The sequence below is a fragment of the Peromyscus californicus genome, unplaced genomic scaffold (genome assembly GCF_007827085.1).
Source record: "Peromyscus californicus insignis strain IS unplaced genomic scaffold, ASM782708v3 Scaffold_2__1_contigs__length_46816999, whole genome shotgun sequence".
NCBI lineage: Eukaryota > Metazoa > Chordata > Mammalia > Rodentia > Cricetidae > Peromyscus > Peromyscus californicus.
In genome coordinates, this window is record NW_026294540.1 from 14893798 (window position 1) to 14912322 (window position 18525).

Consider the following 18525-nt stretch of genomic DNA (forward strand, 5'->3'; position numbering starts at 1 on the left):
GGACCCATCACTTCCTGGTTCTGTGGCCACCCCTGGGTACTCCCCACCTTCCACCAGGATGCCCAACAGGGTGGACGCCGGGGCTGGCGTGCACATCGCACGCATGCCGACGCGGCTCCGCGGCGGGCCGTGCAGTCTCCGCGGCGCGGAGTGGCCGGGGGCGCGCGCGCGAGGGGCCGCCCCGAGCCGGGATTGGCCGCCGCGCGCCCTCGCGCCCGCCCCGCAGGCGCCTGGCAGCGCCGCCCCTGCCCGCGCCGTCCCCGGCCTCGCTCCGGGCCCCGGCTGCGGCGCGCGCGGGCGCCCGGCCTGCTACGGGCCATGGGCGAAGCGGGCGCCGTGGGGCGCCGCCGGCCCTTCCCCGGGGCGCCGCGGCGGCGCTGGTGGCGGCGGCAGCAGCAGCAGCAGCGGCGGCGGCAGCGCTGGTGGCCGGGCCGCGGCGAGGGCGAGGGCGCCGGCCGCGCCGCCATGGGCCTAGCTGGGCTGCAGGTGGGTGTGTCGGGCCCGGGCGCGCGGGGTGGGGCGGGCGCAGGGGGGCCCCGGCCGGGCCGGGGGTGGGAGGGCGCCGCGGCGAGGGCTCGGGCCCCCCCCCCTCCCCGGGACGGCGCAGCCGGGCCCCCCCCCCCTGCGTGCGGGCTTGGAGACATGGCTGCGGCGGGCCCCCGCGGTCCCGCTGCCCGCGCCGCCGCGCCCTGAGCGCCCCTCCCCCGCTTCCCCCGGGTCCCCCTTCTCCAGGCAGGAAGATGTGCAAGCCCCGCGCGGTGGAGGCGGCGGCGGCGGCGGCGGCGGTGGCGGCGGCGACGGCCCCGGGCCCGGAGATGGTGGAGCAGAGGGGCCCGGGGAGGCCCCGCAGCGACGGGGTAAGCAGGCTCCCTCCCCGCACTGAGCAGCGCGCCCACCGGGCCCGGGCCTCGCGCACGTGGGCGCAGCGCGGGGGGGCCCTCCCCCCCATCGGCGCCCGCCGGTGGGACCGGCTTGGGGCAGCTTCCTTATCTGCTGCTCGGCCAGAAGTGGCAGTCCGGCTCCACCGTGACCCTGGCAGTGGCTGACCTCAAAAAGTTTGACTGTGGCCTTGTAGCGTTTTCAGTCCCTCCCAAGACCTAGGGTCCCGGGAGGTGGCTGCCTTCCCAAGGGCATGGGGGGGGCGCCTGCTTGGCGCCCCTCAAGAGTCACCAGAGTGTCTTGATTAGGTGTTCAGTGGCAGCCAGGCCCTGCATTGTTTCTGGGAGAGCCCTCCTCCTGGATGTGGTCACTCCGAGGAGGGGCCCCACACCCAAAGACACCAGCACGGGAGTGACCTGTACCGACCCTCCCCCGCTGAGCCTGCCCCCGTGTTAGCAGCCAAGGTGCGGTTTGCAGCAGCGGAGTGACCGCCCTAAATGCGCTGGCCCCGAGCCTGAGCTCTCATTGGCCTCCCCCATCACTCAGCCACAGTCCTGGGAGGCGCTGAGCTGCAGTGGCTTGAGAGGGGCCAGGCCCGGCCGGCCGGCTGGCGCAGAAGGTTGAGGCAGTACACAAGCCCTCCCAGCTGACCGCAGCACCCAGTGGCCCATCAGGTTCCCTTAGGCCTGTTTCTGTGCTAGTGGCTGACTCCCTAGCCCGGGGAGTTAACCCCTGACTCAGCCCAGCCCGTCAGATCCAGAGTCGGGTTTTTCCTGGGTCATTCTGACCTCCCTGCGGCTGGGTAGGTTCGCTCTTTCCTTAAACGGACTGGACCGTCATGTGCTGTCTTGTCCACTGCTGGCCAGACTTCCTTAGGTACCGGGTTTAGAGAGTACACGTGGCCAGAAACCTGGGGTCTGGGGCTTCAGAATCTGCCGGAGCTCTGGCATCTCCGGGTCGGCCTGTCCTGGAGTGGTGATGACATCTGTCTTTTTTTCTTCTTTGCCCTTCTTCCTTCAGATGCTGTGAGATTGCCTTTGTTTTCACGCCTCTTTCAGAATACATGTTTGTCTTTCTAGGAGAACGTGTTTGTCGGGCAGTCAAAGATCTATGCCTACATGAGTCCGAACAAATGCTCTGGAATGCGCTCCCCTCTTCAGGAAGAGAACTCAGTTGCACATCACGAGGTCAGATGCCAGGGGAAGCCATTAGCTGGGATCTACAGGAAGCGAGAAGGTAAGCCCTGAAATGGCCCCTGTTCTGCCTTTGGCTCCGCAGGTTGTGTACACACACGTACACACACACACACCCTTCCCAGGGCCAGGTGTGAGGGAGAAGATATTAACCGTGTTCCTTCTCACTAGTGAGAAGCAAACACTGGTGGAAAGGGTAGGATGTGTCAGAGAGTGTGTCCTGTGGTCTGACAGGTTTTTCCGACTTTCACAAGAGTTAGCATATCCTTCAGGCATGTCATGCAAAAATAACACACCCGGCCTGCCTGCGCTGGGAGAGGCTTGGGATGGTTAAGAATGCCGGAAAAGTTGAGTCCAGGTTGTACAGAGCAGGCGACTGCGGTGTGAAGTAAGCTCAGGGGATCGACTCACTTTCCTTGTATGGCGGGCCCTGACCCCGTTTCTACGGTTTCTTTCCATTCAGGTGTCCTCTGTTACTTTCCAAAGCAGCATGCGCTGTGTGTGAGATTTGGAGTTAAATACTGAGTATAGGCTGGTGGCCGGGCTCAGTGGTAAAATACTTAACCTAGCATGTGAGACTCTGGATTTGATCCTGAGCACTTTACCAAAAAGGGAAAGAAATGCCTTTAATCCCAGCACTCGGGAGGCAGAGGCAGGTGAACCTCTGTGAGTTCGAGGCCATCCTGGTCTACAGAGTGAGTTCCAGGGCATGCTCCAAAGCTGTACAGAGAAACCCTGTCTTGGAAAAAAAAGAGAGAGAGAGAAGGAAAGAAATAAAGATTAAATCAAGAATACATGGTTATTGGGAAATTCTGTGAAAGCCAAATCAGAATTGCAGTGATTTCAAAGCCTGGCCTACAGGATGAGACTTTGTCCCACCCCACGGCCCGGAATAGGGAGGGTTGGGATGTGGCTTGCCTAGCGAGTGTAAGGCCCTAGGTTCCACTCCTAACACCACAAAAAGAAAATTCTACTTAGCCCAGTAACAAGGCAAACCCTCCAAGAACCTTCCTTCCTTCCGGATAGTCCCTTTCAAAGCTTTAGTTGGGGAGTCTGAGGCTCCTGGCCACCCCCACGCCTCATTCCCCCCGGCTGCCGGCGGCTTTATAGGAGAAGAAATCTGTGTATTCCCTGACAGAAATGGTCAGAAGTGCTAAAGCCCCAGCTCCAAGGCTGTGCCTGTGGAAGGGGCCTGCCCTCAGCTGAATTTTCTTTTCCACCCCCATGCACAGGGCTCTCTTGTCTGAATCAGTCTCAAAATAGCTTAAGTTCTAACTGTAACTGCCACTTGGAAGGAAGGAGGAGGCTTGGGCAAGCTGCAGCTCTTTTGTGAGCCCCAATTGTCATATCTCAGTTGAGAGAGAAGGAATCCTGTCTCGCCCAAGTTGTTACATCATGGGTGTAGAAGGGCCTTTGATGTTACCTCTACCGGCTCGACCGCACTGCCATCACCGCGTCTTTCTACATCCTTGTGCCTGTAGCTGATAGGAGGGCATCTGCCACCCAGGCGTGGGCAAGGGACTGTCTGAGGCCGCAGCCGCCCTGCATCCCTTCCAAAACTGAGCAGAGTGAATGTTGTCCATATGGTGATGGGGGCTCACAAGCCGGCTTCCTGGTTCCTAGTGCTGCCAAATGACGGTGATTAGAATTTGGGGCGGCATGTACATCGGAGTTTCTGAAAAAGGTCAGGCTCTCGCCCAGTTGTGCTGTGGCACAGACACATGTCACAGGTGTTAACGGACACTGTGTACTCCCAGGGTTACACCTGCCTCCTGCCAAGAAGGGAGGATGGAAGGGAGTGGGGCTGATCTGGACCGAGTTTTTGTTTTAATTACATTGATTCGTTTTGTATGTGTGCATGTGTGTGGGTCGGTATTTCTGTGTTGCCGCTGTGTCCATGCGGGGTTGTGGGGTTCACAGGATTCAGTTTTCTCCGACCATGAAGGTCCTGAGGATCAAATTCAGATAATTAGGCTTGGGGCCAAGTGCTTTTACCTGCCAAGCTATCTATCGCCTGTCCTCCCGGCGCCCCCTTCCTCGGCTCTTCTTATGCCTGGGGACCTGAACTCAGATCCTCGTGTTTATGTGGCAGTCACTTTACTGACTAAGGCAGCTCTTCAGCTCCCCATGTCCAACTTCCTGGATACCGTTGATGCGTTTCTTTTTTCCTCTTTTGTTTATTGAGAATATAATTCAGATATCAAAGTTTATTTGCTTATTTTATAGAGCTGGGGGTAGAACCCAGAGACTTGGCACATGTAGGGAAGCATTCTACCCCTGGGCTACGCCCTGAACCTGAGTCTCCCCCCACCCCCCCAAGGTAAGATCTGTAGCCCGGGCTGGCCTCAAACTTCCCATGCAGCTGAGGATGGCTTTTAACTTGTATTCTGCCCCCACCTCGCAAGTGTGCTGGGATTACAGGCGTGTGCCACCACGCAGGGTCTTAGCTCTTCCCTAGTGAGCTGTACATCCCCAGCTCCAGAGTGTGCAGTTGAGTGGTTTCTAGTGTCTGCAGAGTTACACAACCACCACCTCTGTCTAAGTCCAGGGCATTTTCATCACCCCACCAAGAACACACCCACGAAGACTGACTTTGCATTCCCCATCCCCCGCAGCCCTAGGCAGCTCTGAACCTCTTTCTGGGTCTGCAGCTCTGCCTGCTGTGGACTATTCATGCAAATGAAGTCATAGGCTGTGGAGCCTTTTGTGGCCGGGCATTTCACTCAGAGTCTGCCCGTGTTGTATGTAGTGTGTATCGACGCTTCATGCCTTTCTATGGCTGAATCACAATCATTTCCCGTGCGTCGACAGACCACATTTTGTTTAACTGTCCATCCACTGATGGGCATTCGGCTTGTCTGTCTGTCTGGCTAGTATTCATAAGCTACCACATTTCATGTACAGGTTTTTGCATTGACATGTGTTTTTAATCATCTTGAGTAGATGTCTGAGTGTGGAATTGCTGGGTCATATGGTAATTACGTGTTTAATTTTGTGAGGAAACCACCTAACTTCCAAAAATCGCTGTGCCATCTCATATATCTGGGTAGTATCTTAGTTAGTTACTTTAAAAAGTAAATCATTAGATCCATTTTTAAAAATAGCATGGTTCACCAGCATAGGGCTTGCACACTGTTATCAGTAAGGCCATTTGCCGTGTGCCTCATGACAGGATGCATGCCAGTCTGCCCAGGTGCCATCCCGGGGAACCTGGTGCGTCTACCTTGTTAAAAAGAGGGTTTGTTTGGCTAAGCATCTGAAGTGAAGCATGCCAGGCAGTGAGTGGGAAAAAGAGTTTGGGCTCTGTCCCCTCACTGTGCCGCCCATCAGTGCTAGTTAGCTCTTGCTTTGAGAATTGAGCTTATTTCCTGGCTTCTGCAGCCCAGTGTCTGAAAACTGCTGGCTGAGCACCCAGGCCAGCATTACCAGCCACAGTTCTTCACATGACCACAGGCTGTCTCCTGTGTCCGAATACAGAGGGCCATTTCCCCTCTCCAGTATTCGGTCAAAACATAGGTCCAAGTACTTCTGCCTGATTGGCCGTAGTGAACCCCGGCTCCAGCCACTTCATGACACTCCCATGATGCTGTGTCTTAGAACACAGGCGATAGCAGTGCATAGAGTAAATCCCTGTTCCCACCCAACACCCACTGCAGAGAAAAGAAATGCTGGGAATACAATCCGAAGCTCCGTGAAGTCCGATGAACAGAAGATCAAAGACGCCAGGAGAGGTCCCCTGGCACCTTTTCCAAACCAAAAATCTGAAGCAGCAGAACCTCCAAAAACTCCACCCCCCATCATGTGATCCTACCAATACAGTGGTTGCCAAGCAGGCCCCGAAAAAGCCCCTGAAGGGCAAGCAGGCCCCTCGGAAAAAGTAAGTATCCTGGAGCCCTCTCCTAGCATAGAGCATTTGGTTCCTGTGGCCTGGCTCAGGTGCCCATTATGGTTGTGTAGTCCACTGCCAGGCCGCTCTCCCGAACCATCACACTTCTGGTGTTTCCCTGTTTCTGTGTGGTGGGGTCCAGGGGTCAAGGCCTGGCTCCCTGTCTTTTCTGCTGGAGAGGAGTGATGAGTGGCCCTTGAAACTGGGGCCCACCTAGGTAGGGGAGCACATGTGCGGTCAGGTCCCAGTGCATGAGGGGGTTTGAGGACCACCTAAAGGGCGTGGCCTCCTGGGTCTGGGCTTGAGCGGGGGTTGGGGGCAGGGCGGCTTGTGTTTACTCTCCTCCCCTCTCACCCAGGTCTCAAGGGAAAACACAGCAGAATAGAAAACTCACGGATTTCTACCCGGTGCGAAGGAGCTCCAGGAAGAGCAAAGCTGAGCTGCAGGTAGGGGTCTGGTCAGCTGCAGCCGGGAGGAACTAGGCGGCCTGTGGGTTTTGTGTGTAGGTGGAGCCTGGAGTGTGTCTTGTTCTTCCTCTATCAGAGCCTTCCTGTGGAGCAGGAGACTGGTTTAAGACCCCATCTAGGGCCGGGCGGTGGTGGCGCACGCCTTTAATCCCAGCACTTGGGAGGCAGAGGCAGGCGGATCTTTGTGAGTTCGAGGCCAGCCTGGTCTCCAAAGCGAGTTCCAGGAAAGGCGCAAAGCTACACAGAGAAACCCTGTCTCGAAAAACCAAAAAAAAAAAAAAAAGACCCCATCTAGGGAGCTTTGCAACCTGTACCTACCTCAGGGCATAGAGAATCAGGTTAGCTTTTCCAGGGTGTGTTGGCAGGGCTTTGGAACCTGGGGGAACATGGAGGAAGCAGCCTGTTTTTTTTAGGAACGTCTCTGCCATCTAGAAGTTTCTAAAGAACAGTAACTTGGAAGTACTTACTGATGGCTGAGCTCAAGCCAGATACACCTTGATGTAGTACACTCTCCTGTCTGTAAAATAGTGGTAAAGGCCACGCACGAAGACATAGCACCTACTTAGTATTCAAGACAGAGTTGGGAGAAGTGATTTAAGTTCTAATGAGAGCGGCCTGGTCTGTACAGCAAGTTCCAGGCCAGACAGGCTACGTAGCAAGACCCTGCCTCAGAAAAAGAAAAAAATTGTTGCTGGTGAGTGGTTATAAAGACTAAAGAAACAGATTTGTGATAGATGTGTGTAGATCCCAGCACTCACGATATCTCCAGTTTGAGATCACCCTTGGTTACATCATAAAATCCTGTCTCAGAGCAAAAGGCACAAATCAAATGGCTTCCTTGAGCTAGACACACAGCTCAGTTGGGAGTCCATCCCTGTATAAACTGGAGACATGGCTCTTGTCTATAATCCCAGCGCCGAGGAAGGGAAATATAAAATTGCTAGAGTTCAAGGCCAGTCGGGGTGTGGTAGCACACACCTTTAATTCCATCACTCCAGAGGCAGAGGCAGGTACATCTCTGAGTTTGTGGCCAGCCTGGTCTACAGAGTGAGTTCCCGATAACCAGGGCTACATAGAGAAACCCTTTCTCAAAAAACAAACAAACAAAAAAGAGCACAAGGCTAGGTTACATAAAGAATTTGAGGCCAGCCTGGGCTATGAGAGCCTTCTTGTTCTATAATGATGTGGGAGTGCAAATGGCATTTAGCTGAGACACACTCTCTCTCTCTCTCTCTCTCTCTCTCTCTCTCTCACACACACACACACACACACACACACACACACACCTTGTGTCCACTCCGTGTGGCCCCACACCTATGTGTACACAGTTCCCAGCAGGGCAGCCTGTCAATATTTGGAGCAGCGGGGTGTGGATATTGCCTCTCTGTTCCGAACCCCGAGGGGATGGCCAGATGCCTCCTTGCTCCCACTCCTGTGCAGGTCTTTTTGACCCTGGAGGCTCCGGGTCACCTCCGCACAGGGAAGAGGGCACTGGTCCGAGTGCTCCATCATTTCATCCGCTGCAGAGCTGCCCTCAGCCTCGGAGACAGCAGCAGCGAGGCAGGCTGAGCTACAGCTCTGTCATCCTCTATTTCTTTTCATCGATGCAGCTTCATTTAAAAAACAAGCCCAAAAGAGGGGGTGGGGAGGGTCTGCTCCCCCCTCTCCCTCCCTGCTTCCCCAATAGCTTTGGCTTTCTTTCTTGTGAAAGGCAGTGTCCTTTGGCCAAGAATGAGCTGTTATGAACGCCCGCCCGCCGGCAGTGGGAGTCTGTGCTGGGTCACGCAAAGACAGCATTGCAAAGACAGCATTGCAGAGCGGAGGAGGTGCCAGGCCACAGAGCCCAGAGCTCCTCCCAGCCAGGCAGCAGCCATGGCAGGCCCCACGGGGGGGTTGGGGGGCTGCTGGGTGGAAGCCGCCGAGGCTGTGTGCTAAAAGCCAGGCTCTTGTACCTGGAGGACAGAGGCTGTGGAGGGACATGGGTGACTGCAGGTCACCTACTTCCTGCAGCAGATAAGCCGCAGGCGGGGGAAGTGTGTGCCCTGTTACTAGACAAGGAACCGGTACAAGGGAGAGCCACGCTGTGCCCCTCGCTGTTTGTCTTGGCACTGCTGAAAGAGCACCGTGCCCCTGCTGCTGGCTGCGGCAGTGAAGTGCCAGCTGCCCAGGACCATGTGGATGTGACTGCTGCTGGCAGGGTCCGTGTTCTCTTGACTGCAGAGAAAGCTGGATGGGGCAGCTAGGCCTGTGGGGTGGGGGTGGGGGAGCGTGGGGGACACAGCGTTCTTCCTGACCAACTCGGCTAGGCTGGGGACTGAGTCGGTGGGTCAAGAGATACCATCCGTGACCAGGTGGCCAGGAGTGAAATCAAAATGCCAAGTTCTGGGGCACCTCTTGGAGGTGAAGGAAAAGCTGTCAAGGCAAAGCCAGGTCCAGAGTTCAGAGCAGGAGGGAGGGATTTGAGCCATAGGGTTTGAGCACAGAGCAAGCCATGAAGGTGCTCCCAGCCCCGTGGCTGGCTGGCTGGCGGCTGGTCTGCCCATTGGTGGGTGGTAACTACACCGGAGCAAGGACTATAGTAACTGTTGACAGTACCCTGGCTTCCTTCTCCCTTCTGATAATCACCTGAGGACTGTGAGGTGCCCTCCCTCCTTCCTGTCCACCTTTACTCAGGCCTTGTCTAACCCCACTCCACCTGCATTCTGGCCTGCTTTGGCTGTGCCTAAATTATCCTTGAGAAACCCAGGACTGGCTTTTGGCAAGCCTCAAACTCCTGGCCTGCTTCTCCTCGGCTCAGAAGGAAAATCCCCAGGTGCCCACCTGGGTTATCCCACACCTCTTCCAACTGTCGTCTTTACACACGGGACTGATTAACTGCCACGTGGTGTGTGTCCGTCCAGAACTGCCGACCTCTGTCCTCGCTAGGGTTTTCTGTGGTGAATAGTCTCAGCCCCTGTGCTCGTGAACCATGGACTTAGGCAGCAGGTGCCACAGAGCAGCACTGGAGTCCTTGGCTGCCATGCTTGAAACCCCAGGTGCAATCAGCAGTACTGCCAGGAAGACGGAAACTAACCTTGCATGCCTTTGGATGTGAGCTTAGTGAGCCAGAGTCGCTTGGTCGAGTGCGGAGCCTAAGGCTCCTTGGTCCCCAGGAGTCTGCGGTTTCTCTGAAAAGGTGTCATGACCGCTCTGGAGCAAAGGAGGAAACCAGCAGACAGATGGATGAGGGGAAAGGTCACTCGAGGCAGGAGGGACAGCTGCTCCAGCGCCTGGAGGCTGGAGACCTGGCTTTCTGGAAGAGCCGGCTATAGAGCTGGTGGGGAGGGGGGGAGGGGAGATGGGAAGGCTTGTACCTTGTACATAAGATACATAGTCTTGTACCTACATAAGAAAAAGTCTGGCATGGTGACGCAAGCCTTTAATCCCGGCACTCAGGAGGCAGAGCCTCAACTGTCTCGAAACAGGAAAAGGTAATGGTGAGAAGGTATAAACTAAAGCAGCATCCGGGTGAGCGTGGTGATATGCTTCCCTGGTCTCTTCACCCAGGAGTCTATTACAGAGGGATTTGAGTTCCTCACCACAGAGTACAAACCTAATTCTAAAGTTTTCAGTAATTCTTGATCCAGAGAAAAATGACGGAGGTCATGCAGATGCTTCCCAGGGACCTGTGCGTCATTAACATCTTGAGTCCTTCTGTAATTCGTCACTCCCAGGGAAGCAGCATTGATGCTGCTGTTAGCTGAACACACTGGAACGCTGGGACTTCTTTTCTATTTTCAAGAGGTCCAAATGTGGTAGTACATAACTTTAATTCCTAGACTTGGGAGACGAAGGCAATCAGAACTCTGAGTCCAGCCTGGCCTACATGTCCAATTCCAGGGCAGCCAGAGTTACATAGAGAGAACCTGTCTTTAAAATAATAATAACAACAACAATGATAATATATTTTCAAAAGGCTTCTCTGATATTAGGTAAAGAATGGAGGTCAGGGGCTGGAGAGATGGCTCAGAGGTTAAGAGCACTGGCTGTTCTTCCAGAGGTCCTGAGTTCAATTCCCAGCAATCACATGGTGGCTCACAACCATCTGTAATGAGATCTGGTGTCCTTTTCTGGCCTGCAGGGATACGTGCAGACAGTACACTCACATGCATAAAATACATAACTAAATAAATATAAGTGGAGGGAATGGAGTCCAGAGTTAGAGTAGAAGCCTTGAGACTAGGGAGGTGGCTGTCACCCGGTCTCATTCACTCATCACTGTCTCCATCACATATCTCGGGGCCTATCAGAGTGTGGGTGTGGGCTGAATGACTGGCCAGCTGTCTTAGTCCCAGGCTCTGTCTACCAAGGGTGTGAGTTCAGCAGGCGGCAGGGCTTCCACAGATGCCATCTGCCAGAAGGTGCCTCCATGCTGGTGAGCCAGAGTGATTTGGGGCATCTGGTATCTCTCCGTGGCTCTCTCTTGTTCCCTAGCATCCTGTGTAATGAGAGGCCACGGTGGGATCCGGGGTGATGCAGGGCAGGGGGAAGAGAGGTTGCCCCGTGGGAGTTGCCCCAGCTTCGCTGTTCGTAGGAGGGAGGCACAGACGCAGCTCAGAGATGTGAACATGGCCTCCAAGGGAACTGTCATTCAGCTGGGGACGGTGGAGCCAGATGTGCCCTGCTCACAGGTGCCGCCTGTGATCGGCCCCTGGTGGTTCATCCGTTTAAGTGTTTACTTGGTAGTGCCGGGCATTAAACTGTAGGTGAACAGGCGGCATCTTCTTGGTACCCTACCCTCCGCCCCCTTTCTTTTTCACTTTTTTAGTTTGTTTTTGAGACATGGTTTCTTTGTGTGGCACTGGCTGTTGGCTGGCCTCGAACTCACAGAGATCTGCCTGCCTCTTCCTAGGGAATGCCGGCATTAAAGATGTGTATCACCACATTGCCCTGTGCTGGCCCAGAACTGGCTGTGTAACCCAGGTTGCCCTCAAATGTGCAAACGTGCTGCCTCAGCCCCCTGAGCAGCTGGGAATGTCGGCATAGGTCACTGTGCCCAGTTCCTGGGTGATGAGGAGTTCACATGAAGTCAGAGTCCAGATTTTCCATTTACTCACCTACTTGAAGCTGGGGCGTTGATGTGCCGTGGTTTGGGTGTTGTGGTGGTCGGAGAGGACGTCTTGAAGTTGGTTCCCTCCTGTGTGGCCTGGGGATCAAGTCCAGATGGTCGGGTTGGCAGCAAATGCCTCTGCCCACTGAGCTGCCAGCTCTAGGGTCCTGATTTTTAGATCTGATGGATTAAACATTTTTTAAAAGTACTGTGCAGGACAAGGCTCTGTCACACATACCTGAGGTAATAAAGCTTGATTCTTTCTTCCTGTTTTAGAGCTGACCCCTGTGGCACCGGGTGGGCAGCACATCATGGAGGATCGATTGCATGGGACAAAACCACTTGCCTCATTGCTGAAAATGAGAGACTAGGCAGGAGCTCCACCCTCTCAGACAGGGTGCAATCCCAGTGATGACCACTAGGTCTCACCCCTTAATGATTTCAGTGCCTCCCAATAGCAGCACAGGACATGCATTTCTCACAAGGACTTTTGGGAGACACTTAAGATCCAGACTAGCTGGGTCTGGTGATACCCTCCTATAATCACACACTCTGGAGGCTGGGGCCGGAGGATCAAGGCCAGCCTGGGCTGACACGATGATTCCCTGTCTCAGAAACAAAGGCTTAGAGTATAGCGGGCCAGAGCAGTGTCCTTCCTGTCCCCGGCAAAATTAGATGATGGACTGCTCACCAAAGGTGGGTGAGGAGAGGTGTGCTCAAGGCTCTGGTGTCAAAGGTTGGCCTCAGCGTGGTAAGCGAATGCTAACACTGTTCTTTATTTCCTCTCCACCCAGTCTGAAGAAAGGAAAAAAATTGATGAGCTGATTGAGAGCGGGAAGGAAGAAGGCATGAAGGTGAGGCCACAGCATCGCAGCACCGTGGTGGAGACCTCGCCACCTAGCTAGCCCGTGGCTGAGAGCAGCCACCAGGCTGCCCTGACTACACGTGGTCACTGGCAGTTACTACGCCTTTAGGGTGTCAGAGAGCCACACACAAAAGCTCTTGTGAGGCAAACGTGTCAGGAAGGGCATGCCGAGGCATCATCCGGGTTTTTGTGTGTGTGTGTGTGTGTGTGTGTGTGTGTGTGTGTGTGTGTGTGTGTGTGTGATGGGTGTTTTATTTGTAAGTATGTCTATGCACCGCATTTGGCAAGGTGCACACAGAAGTCAGAAGAAGGCATTGGATTCCTTGGAACTGGAGGTTCGTGGTGGATGGTTAGGACCCACCGTGTGGATGCTGAGAATTGATCCCAGGTTCTATGCAAGAATAAGTGCTCTTGGGCTGGAGACATGGCTCAGAGGTTAAGAACACTGGCTCTTCTTCCAGAGGTCCTGAGTTCAATTCCCAGCACCCACATGGTGGCTCACAACCATCTGTAATGAGATCTGGCTCCCTCTTCTGGTGTGCAGGGACACATGCAAACAGAACATTGTATACATAATAAATAAATCTAAAAAAAAAAAGAATAAGTGCTCTTAATCACTGCACTATCTTTCAGCCGCATTTTCAAATGCAATCTTTACAAAGGATTTCTTTTTATTATATGTGCACGTGTGTGTATCTTCCTGTTTCATGTGAATGGGGTGGGGTTGCCCACAGAGGCCAGAAGTGTGTGTCAGATCTCTTGGAGCTGGAGTTAACGGTGGTTGTCAACTGCCCGGTGTGGTGGTGTGGGTGCTGAGAACTGAGCTGGGTCCTCTGCATGAGCAACAAGTGCTTTCGACTGTTGAGTGGTCTCTCCAGCCCCTGGAAGAACTTTTCTGGTTGGTTTGTTGTGTTTTAGACAGGGTCTCATTCACTAGGTAGCTCTGGCTGTCCTGGAACTCACTATGCAGACCCGGCACATAGGCCACCTCTGCCTCCAAAGTGCTAAGATTAAAGACGTGCACCACTACACCTGGCCCTGGGTGAACTAAAAAAGGGGCAAAGGCTTCATCTCAGCTGCTTAGGAGGCTGAGGTAGGAAGGATAGTTTCAAAATCATAAAATCAGGCCAGGCAGTGGTGGCACACGCCTTTAATCCCAGCACTTGGGAGGCAGAGGCAGGCGGATCTCTTGGAGTTCAAGGCTACCCTGATCTACAGAGCAAGTTCCAGGGCAGCCAGAGCTGTTACACAAAAACCCTGTCTCGAAAAACCAAAAAGAAAGAAAAGTCATAAGATTAAGGCTTGTCTGTGGAGTCAGTTCAACACAAAAAGAGGCCTAGGGCCAGGCGGTGGTGGCGCACGCCTTTAATCCCAGCACTCGGGAGGCAGAGCCAGGCGGATCTCTGTGAGTTCGAGGCCAGCCTGGTCTCCAAAGCGATTTCCAGGAAAGGCGCAAAGCTACACAGAGAAACCCTGTCTCGAAAAAAACCAAAACAAAACAAAACAAAAAAAAGAGGCCTAGGAATGTAGCTCAGTGAGAATGCTTGTCTAGCATGGGCAAAGCCCTGCGTTCAATCCTTAGCACTCACGCCCTAAAGAAAACAACAAATAAAAGATAAGGGGAAGATGAAGTTTATTCTAAACTGTTTTCCCATGGCCAGGCCTAAGGCACTTGCTTCTCACCTGGTGGGTCTTGTTTTCTTTCTGTTGATGTTGGGGGCTGAACCAGCACTGTGAATGCTAAGCATGTGCCACATCACAGGGCCACACTCAAACTCTCAGTGTGTTCTATACACGTGAGGTTTGGGTGAGGGGGAGTTCCTCTGTACTCCAGTGGGTGGTGGCAGAGGGATCTGGCCTAGGAGCCAAGGGTCAAAACCCTCCCTTTCCACCTATAACCTAGACTCGCAGACTTAGTCCTGGGCCCCTTGATCAGCCATTCATTCTGTGACTCCATTGTAGCAAGTGTGAAGAGAAACACTAGAGGTTATTGATGGGTCCCAGGATTTCGGGACGCTGGGCCCGCCTCTTCCCCCCGACAAGCAGAGAGCCTATGGACAGAGCCCCCACTGTCACCATTTCCGAGCTTTGTGGTCTTGGACCCGTGACTCTGCCTTTCCAAGCCTCAGTTTTCTCATCTGCAAAATGGTGTTTTGCCCACTTAGATTTCGGCTGGAAGCCTAGCATGAAATGTACTTTTGTAATGGACTTAAAGGAGCTCTTTTACACAGTGGGATGGGAATGACCTGAAGCTAGACCCGGTACTTTTAGTAAAAGCCATTAAGGCAGCCAGGCGGTGGTGACGCACGCCATTAATCCCTGCACTCAGGAGGCAGAACCAGGCAGATCTCTGTGAGTTTGAAGCCAGCCTGGTCTACAGAGCAAGATCCAGGACAGGCACCAAAACTACACAGAGAAACCAAAAGAAAAAAAAGGCCATTAAGCCATTACACAGTGTGAGTGGGTTTTGTTTTTGTTTTTTTTGTTTGTTTGTTTGTTTTTTTGAGACAGGGTTTCTCTGTGTAGCTTTGCGCCTTTCCTGGAACTCACTTGGTAGCCCAGGCTGGCCTCGAACTCAAAGAGATCCACCTGCCTTTGCCTCCCGAGTACTGGGATTATTAAAGGTGTGCGCCACCACCGCCCGGCTTGGGTTTTGTTTCTTTGTTTTATCATTTTATTTTATTTTTGGTTTTTCGAGACAAGGTTTCTCTGTGTATACCTGGCTGTTGTGGAACTTGTTCTGTAGACCAGGATGGTCTTGAACTCACAGAGATCCACCTGCCTCTGAGTACTGGGATTAAAGGGTGCACCACCACCGTCTGGTGTGGGTTTTATTTTTATTGAGGCCCATCCAATAAAGTTGGTTTAAAAAAACAAACAAACAAGAAGTCCAGGCTCCCTGGAAGACACCATACCTGGTGACACCTCACATCCATGAACTCATGCTGGCTTGTCACCTCCTGACAGATTGATCTCATTGATGGAAAAGGCCGGGGTGTGATCGCCACCAAACAGTTCTCCCGGGGAGACTTTGTGGTCGAATACCACGGGGACCTCATTGAGATCACCGACGCCAAGAAGCGGGAGGCTCTGTATGCACAAGACCCCTCCACAGGCTGCTACATGTACTATTTTCAGTATCTGAGCAAAACCTACTGGTGAGTACACTGTGTGAGTGTGGAGTGGAGGGAGAGGCAGAGAGCTGCTGCCTTGGACCGACCGCTCCTGAGCCTCTGATCAGTTGCCTTCCTTGTTACCGTTAGATCAGGTCTCAATATGTAGCCCGGGCTGGCCTCAAACTTAGCCGTCCTCCCGCCCGGTGGCCTCTTGTGCGCTAGGATGGCAGGTGTGAAGCTCCATGTTCAGTGAGATGGGCTCCTGGCGCCTCCCCAGTTAGGTTTTGAGACTGGAGCTGTCCTCGGGCGGGAGGGGACTTATCCCCTAGAAACCTGCTCAGTAGCTCCCAGAAGCCTCTCCCTCTGGGCATTTGCCTCAGCAGCTCTGCAAAATGGTCAACGTTCCTTCCTGGCCGAGGTTAGGGGAGCTGATGTTTTTTTAATCTGTATGTTTTGAAGCACTACAGTTAACTTACTTCAGCTCCACAGAGAGTTCTTTGGGTTCCGTCCCCAAGCTCCCCGTGCAGGAGTGTCTGGGCTCTCCCAAGTAGCCTTTGGAGTTAAACTGTCTTCCTCCCAATGAGGCTGCCAGTCGACATTCCGCCAGAGTCCCATGGCGCAGGGTCCCAGCTGGGGTTAAAGGGCTCTTTATCGGTGTAACCCGCTTTCGCTCTCCCACCACACCAGCGTGGATGCCACTCGCGAAACGAACCGCCTGGGGAGGCTGATCAATCACAGTAAGTGTGGGAATTGCCAGACCAAACTGCACGACATCGATGGTGTGCCTCACCTCATCCTCATCGCCTCCCGAGACATTGCAGCTGGGGAGGAGCTCCTGTACGACTATGGGGACCGCAGCAAGGCCTCCATCGAGGCCTACCCGTGGCTGAAGCATTAACCATGCGGCCTCCCTGCCTCCCTGCCACCCTGCCACCCTGCCTCCTTCAAAGGACAAAGTGCCCTCAAAGGGAAATGATTTTTTTTTTTACACACACACTTACTCTTAGCTAAATTCTCAAATGTTTTTAAAAAGTATATTAAAGATGCCTTTTCATGTAGTATTTAAATATCTGTTACAGGTTTCCAAGGTGGACTTGAACAGATGGCCTTATATTACCAAAACTTTTATATTCTAGTTGTTTTTGTACCTTTTTGCATACAAGTTGAACGTTTGTGCTTCCCGCCCGCGCAGTCTAAGACTCGGCACAGGTTTTCGAGAATGGAGTCGAACGTGAACTAGGAAGCTGGGCACTGCCCAAGATGAAAGCCAGGACTCCCCCGCACCCCACGTCCAAGGACAGGCGGGTGTGAGGGTTCTGCCATCCCCCACGCACAGCCTGGACGGGATGTCTCCAAGCTCTTGTTCTCCTCAGCGTCTTGACAGGCGTACACATTGACGTGTATGAATATTTTTTAACAAACGTTTCGCAGTAAGCTAGTCTTCCCCTCTGCTTTCTCCAAAGCTTACTGAGCCCGGGGCTCGGAGGCCCAGCCGGGAACAGACCTCTTCCACAGGCTTTCGGCTTTTCCAGGCACCTTGAAGCATCAGGGTGGGCAGTCAGACTAGAGGCAGGCCGGGAAAAGCACTGTTCTCCTGCCCCAGCGGGGCAGGTCTCCTTGAAACTGCATTAATTCTTTATAGAAATGTGAACACTGAATTTATTTTAAAAAAAAAAATAAAAATAAAAAAACCAAAACGTTTAAAAAAAAATCAAAAAAAGAAAAAAATGGAAAAAAAAAACCACAGAAAACAACTTATATGTATATAGGTTTTGAAGGGAGTGAAATGACTGCGTTTTTCTTTTCTTCTGGGGTTCCTTTATTTTTATCTTTTTGGCTTGGCTGGCTGGTTTGTGTAGAGAAGATTGGAGATGGTACTCTATTCTAATCAAAAGTAAGGTTTTGTAGTGGGACCAGAAATTACTAAGCCCATTCACCCGCCACCCGCAACCCCGATTCTGCTGTGTGGAAAGTCCTCTACCTGCTGTCAAGGCAGAACCCCTAGTATCCTGTGAGAATGGTGCCAGCCCAGGATCCCTGCCAGCATCAGGCATCAGATGTGTTGGCTCTAGGGTGCCTGGCAGCCAGAGATCCAGGATGATAGTTAAGTTCTTCCCTGTGATAGCAGAAGTAGATGGCTTCCTTCTCCCTCCCTGGGAAGGACTAATTCTCACCGTTCACCTTCAGTCCAGGGGCTGGGGCTCTGGAGCCAGGTATGAGAACCTACCCTCGTCCCCACCATCTCCCCCTGTCCCCCAGCCTCAGGATGGTGCTACCTAAGAAAGTCTTCCCCACACCCCTTGCTAGCCCGGTCAGTGGTCAGACTTGGAGGAGGATCCGAAGGAGGGTGTAACTGTGAGAGAAAATGTCTTGGTTGTACCTGTTTGTGGCTTAGCTTTGTATTTAAATAGCAAAGAAAAAAAAGGAAATAAACTTGAAAATTATTTGTCATCATAAAAATAAAGCAAAAAAAATTAAAATATTTATTGCCAGGCAAGGCCACCTATTTGTTGTTCATTTTTTATGAGGTGGAGGTAGATTATAATAGGAGGGGGAGGCGGCTGGTTCAGCCTGGACAGGTTCTCACCACCAAGCCTGACTACCTGAGTTCGATCCCTGGAACCCACACGTGGAAGGAGAGCACCAATTCCCGAAAATTGTATTCTGAGCTTTCCACATACTGTGGCGTACAAGTAGAGAAGACCGGAGGACCTAACTTCCTGTTGAGATTTTGAGATCTGTCAGAAGGAGCCAGAATTGAAGCAGCCTTTATAGAATTTGGTTCCTGATTGACCTATATAAAGGGGGCGGTCCAGAGGGCTCTTGGGAACGTTAAGTGATGCATATGGAGCCTCTGGGTAATGACTAGCATGTAGCAATGTCCTGAATGGTAGCTAATATGATTGTCTCATTTTTGAGACGTGTCCCAGGCTGCCCTGGAGCTGCTATGTAGCCAGGTATGCCCTTGAGCTGATATTTATGTCTCCATCTCCCTAGTGCTGGGATCTCAGGTGTGCATCTCCACACCGG

The 18525-nt window shown here is 53.1% G+C and overlaps 1 protein-coding gene across 1 annotated transcript; it reads left to right on the forward strand.

Annotated features, from left to right (window-relative positions):
* The first annotated feature begins 305 nt into the window (after nt 1-305).
* Nucleotides 306-17997, forward strand: Kmt5a (lysine methyltransferase 5A). Its single transcript, XM_052755446.1, is given in 8 exon segments — nt 306-486; nt 1959-2115; nt 5729-5862; nt 5864-5949; nt 6317-6404; nt 12309-12368; nt 15347-15537; nt 16183-17997. Coding segments are annotated over 8 exon segments (1095 nt in total). The 5' UTR covers nt 306-318; the 3' UTR covers nt 16394-17997.
* The last annotated feature ends 528 nt before the right edge of the window (nt 17998-18525 follow it).